The following is a 5,112-nucleotide window of genomic DNA, read 5'->3' on the forward strand; positions in this document are numbered from 1 at the left end:
CACTGACTATGACCATCACCTAGTGCCACAAAACCCTGGAGAGGGGCTCAGGCAGAAGTAACACCAATGGAGACCTGGAGTTCCCACATGAATTGGCAGTAGGGTCTTTAAAAATGATTATGCTTGTTTTTCCACGATTGGAGGCTTATACATTATCTCAAGATACACAGCGGCAAACAAGTAGAACCTTAAACACCAAAATGGCTTGCTGAAAATTTCGCTTCTCCACAAACCTTCCAATTTAAAGGCAGAAACTTTTAGAAGTGAGATGAGTTTGAGACTACTAATGTACCTGTCTGCTTAACCAGCACATCCACATAAAGTAATTTTAAAAATTAGTGTTACATACACAAAGCCTGGTTCACAGCTGTGAATCCTAACCCCTGTCTGACATTTTCCAGAATGAAGTTTAATGTTCCACACATAAATTAACCTATGAAAGCAATTCACAAAACACTGAGCCAGACAGGCAATGCAATGATAGCATAGGACCATGCAGCAGCCATCGCCAAAGCTGTGACTCACAGAATTTGACACAAACTGGTTTTCGAGCCAGAGTAACCATGCTGGTGTAACCAGCCACCTCCCCTGCTTCAGTGTGAAAAAATGCCATTAAAAATAACCTTAATTTAGCAGGGCATCAAGCAGAAAGGTCTCACTTACGCACCGGGGGGTGGCCTGGAGCAGCAGGCTGCTGCGGCAGGGAATGGTGCAGCCAAACCTTCTGTGTCTGACAAGCTGACAACCACCACAGGTTGTGGAACTGAGGAAGTGGATCTCAGGTTTCAGCACAGATGTAGGAAGCACTTCTCCAAACCTCCATTCCCTCCGCTCCCAAGATCACCCAGGTTTTCTGCATTTATTTTCTCACAGCAAAGAGTATGAAGTTTTGGAGAAGCCAGAGACCAGAAGTACCACCACTTTCGCATGCCCATTCCCCTCGTAATTCCTTACCATCCACCCTCATTAGGTGTTTTAGAGGGTGCAACCCTCATTAGCCCTGTACTGGATCCATTCATAAAATAGCTGTCCACTAACTAGTCAAGTCCCTGTTCAGACCTTCTGATACTGCCCACTCCCAGCCTCCTATGACAGCAAGGTATACAAGTCCACCACCCAACAGGTGAACAAACCCACTTGCTTTACTTTTTTCTGCCAGCTCCATCAGCTGCCCTCTCGCTCCAGTACTGAAGATGTGGGCAGTATCAGTTTCTACCATCACCTCACCTACAATTCCTTGACCCACAGTCCCATATCCTTCACACTGCAGCCTCCGTGGTCTCTCCTTGCAAGGCAGCTGCTACAGCTGAAGAGAGCAAGCTGAGGACACCTCTCCTTCCTTGCATCCCTCACAAACCAGGATTGTACAGAGGACTCAAAATGCGGGTACCCAAGAGCTTTGCAGAGCACCAAAGTGACCCTCTCCATCACCCATATGTAATCACTCTTTATTTGGATAAGGAATAAGTTCTTCTACATAGGCCTGGTTAAAAATATTAGCTAGAGGTGTGACAGTCAGATCTTATATCTCCCCTTAATTCAGCAGCCAAAAACTCATGAACTTCTCCAGGTCCACTGTTTTGCTTATGTCTCTGTGCAGGGACTGCATCTGCTTGCAGGACTTGAGATCCGTGCACACACATGGCACACTGCAAATAACTCATATTTATAAGGCAACACCCTTGTACATGAAGCTAACTACCTACTCTTTTTCAGGCATGTTGACTCAGAGTGAGTAGAAGATGCCTTCGTATCAGCACATTAAAGATTGTGATGTATAATAAAATTCTTCATATGCCTTGATAATTTTTAAAGAGCCATGTATTACATAGGCAGAGGCTAGAACAAGATACTGGAACTCTCTGGGAATGCCATCCTAAGAACTTCTGCACTTTTCCTCTTCCTCCTTTCAGCAGCTTCTCTTCCCTTCCAGGGTTTACAGTCAATGAGCCAAAAAATGTTATTAGTCAATTCAGAGCATGCCGTGTACCTACACAATTTATTACAGAGGTCTCACAAGAAGAATTAAAAAGCATTTAGATGGAAAGACTACCTGCACTGACAAAAATCCATTAAATTACTACAGAAAGTGTATCACTTCCACAGAGCATCCCTCCTTAAGTACACACTCCAGCAAGCGCATCTGTCATGCTTCCCAACAGCTGCAAAGACTAAGGTACCAAAGCAACCAGCCAAGCTGCACTTACCGAAGTTCCAATAGCCAACACTGACTTCCCAATGTGTAATACATTGAAAAAAACCACGCTGTGGGGTGGCAGAGCCATTTCAACACATGGATATGGAGATGCAACAGGAACTTAGCCTCCTTTCGTGTATCCATTCTGATTTTTTGAGTTTTGGAGTTACAGCGTTTTGTTGAGGTTTTTCTTTTTGTTTGTTTTGTGGCTTTTTTTTTTTTTTTTTAATATGCAATGCCTTCTGCACAGTAGTCAGTAAGCAGGAAAACCCAAAACATTGAAAAGATCTTAGCAGCACTTCACAAAAAACAGTGCCTTTATCCTATTTACCATAAGCAGCCTTAAGTACCATTTCACAAGCAGCAAGAGACGATAACTATCTGCATTACCTGGCAGTTCTAGATCTCAGATGTGAAAAACCTAAGTTATGATTTTCACCGAGACTCTTTGGCACCCAGTGCACTTACCTGTAGCTCCTGGTTCCCTTCGCTGTAATCATGACCAGCACACAGCAGTAGCAGTCTACACAAGGAATGCTGCCAAAGGGAGCACTCGACCACCAAACCCAGACTGACAGCACTGGCATGACATAAGCAAAAGCAGCATGCAGATGCAGAGCAGAATGGGCCTCCCTGGCACATCTCATCTGCTCACTGCATCTCCTGGAGCCACAGTACTGATGTTGCAGCTCTGGGGCCAGACAGGATCAGCCCTGGGAGGGGGAAGGAGGTGGTGTGCTGGCTCAGAAGATGGGACTGCCCTTCCCAAGGAAGCTGACAAGTAGAATACTTAGCTGTACTGGAAAACAAAGTTGTATTCCTGCTTCATGACCATCAACTGCTTAACAGCCCACAGTGCCTGAAAGACTTAAGTCTGGCTCCTTTCTCTACCCGTTCCCTCCAGCACTTACCCATTCCCAAGGTGGGCAGGGACTGCTTGGCCTTGCTTTCAGAGCAGGACCCCAGACATCCTGCCTGCAGGACACAGATGCTGCACCAGGGTAAGTCATCCCACACTTGTCGTCACTCTCTCCAGAGCTGTGGCTGCAACTCTGCCCTTCAAGGGCAACACACAGCACTTAACCAAACCAAAGCCAAACTATTACTCCCTGCTACGCAGAACATAAAAAGAAGATTAGCCATGCTTTAAATTAATACTGTCACAGATGATCTGCAAGGATCTTAAAGCATGCTGCTCAATACAGGCAAAGGAAATCTAGACAAGAATGTTCTCCATCACCTGAATCCAGTCAGCCCTAGGCTATGATGATGGAGTGCATAAAGCGAGTAGGGCATCAGAATTTCTCCTCACCTACGCAAAGCTGCAGAGATCAGGCCTGCCCAAGAGATACAACCTCTCTTCTGTATTTGTGAAGGTGAAGGTGAAGCTGGATGCTTTTAATGTAAGAATTCAAGTCTTTCAAATTTTCTTTAACTGTCCATCCAGCTAATAAAATCCTGAGCACGGGGAACAAGGAGCAAGTGCTTCATTCTTTATGCAGACTGTTCAAATTTGAACACTAAGCAATTAAGTATGCAGAGACTGATTACAAGCTGCCTAGGTTCTACAGGTGATGGTGATAAGTAGGTCATGGGAGGGTTATCCTGATTTCTCACCCCTACACGCTTTTTGTGATGGATTACCAGCATTACACAAATAAAGTCTTCCAGCCCAGGACAGAGGCAGCAGTAGAGCTGTCTGCTACCTTTGCCATATTCCCTTTATCACATTCCTCAGTTCTCAGCAACCTGATTTTTAGCATCCATTGCTAATTTTTCAGTTGCACAGTCAGAACTGAAACGGGCCAGCAATGTAGCTGAGCATTAAGCTAGACAGAAGGAAGGTATCACCAGCTACAGACCATCAATCCTGTCCTCGTCTCGCACCAGGGAGATGTGTGACCTAGCATATCACAACTGTACCTATTTAAAATGGAGACAGAGAGAGTTTCCTCTCCCTCCCTGATTCTTCTGCCTGATGCTGATATTGTCAAATAACTAATAAAACCTTCCTAAACCCAGAAATTCTGCAGGCTAAAATAACAAAGTTCCAAGATTTTATGTTCCATTATTCTTCCACATGGCACATTCAAACTCCAGCATGAGCAGATCAGGGAAAGCAGACCTAGCAGGAAGAGTTGGGAGATTCATTTACAGTTAGGGAGAAGAAAACATAGTGAAACAGGGAAAAGAATCTCAAATTATTTTCTTGATCATAATGACCACAAATAGCTTGTTAGCCAGTTTGCAATATCCAGATAATTGGGCAGGTATTATGCTTTTTTTATGGGAAATTACATTTAACTGGGAAATCCATCCTGGTTTAGATTAAAAAAAAAAAAAAAAAGAAAAAGAAAAAGAAAAAGAAAAGAACACAGGTAAGTAATTTTGGTTTCATAAATCAGAAATAAACATCTTCCAAACTATCTATCTACCTGTCGCGAGGAAAGCCGGTTTTTTTTACAGTCAGCGCGTTCGACTATGCAAAATCGCCCGGTGTCAAACCGCGACATCTATAAGGTGTGCGTGACCTTCCAGGATTCACCTCTCGTCACCTCAGCGCCGAAACACCCGAGACGAGCAGCTCAGCGCCCGCCGCCAGGGACGAGCATCCCCTCCCCGGAGCGCGGAACTCGCTCGTCCTCAATTAAAGGCTTTCGGTGAGCAGTGGGGATGCTCGCACCACGGAACGCGGCAGCGACTCAAAGTATCAGGTACCTGAGTCACTTTTGGACACGGCGCTGGCTTCGAGCCCGTGGCAGCCCCGGAGAGCTGCGAGCAACCCGCTGTGACAGCGCAGCAGCGCTTGTACCAAGGACCGCATAACGATGGAGTCCTTAGTTTTGGCCGGGAGGCGCGGCGGAGTGGGGCTGGAAGTTCGTCAAATGCCACGGAAAGTGCAACAACCGCCGCCC

General features: G+C 45.5%; 1 protein-coding gene across 1 annotated transcript in view; it reads right to left on the reverse strand.

Annotated features, from left to right (window-relative positions):
* Positions 1-2,285, reverse strand: part of LOC104412093 (RNA polymerase II elongation factor ELL2-like) — a gene marked incomplete at its 3' end in the record, with an annotated part of 18,688 nt that extends 16,403 nt beyond the window's left edge. Inside the window, exon 1 of the mRNA XM_010022697.1 lies at positions 2,208-2,285. Coding sequence (XP_010020999.1) covers positions 2,208-2,285 — 78 coding nt within the window. The remainder of the gene's footprint in view (positions 1-2,207) is intronic.
* Positions 2,286-5,112: the final 2,827 nt, after the last annotated feature.

This window comes from Nestor notabilis, unplaced genomic scaffold (genome assembly GCF_000696875.1).
Source record: "Nestor notabilis isolate BGI_N333 unplaced genomic scaffold, ASM69687v1 scaffold9719, whole genome shotgun sequence".
In the NCBI taxonomy this organism is placed as follows: domain Eukaryota; kingdom Metazoa; phylum Chordata; class Aves; order Psittaciformes; family Psittacidae; genus Nestor; species Nestor notabilis.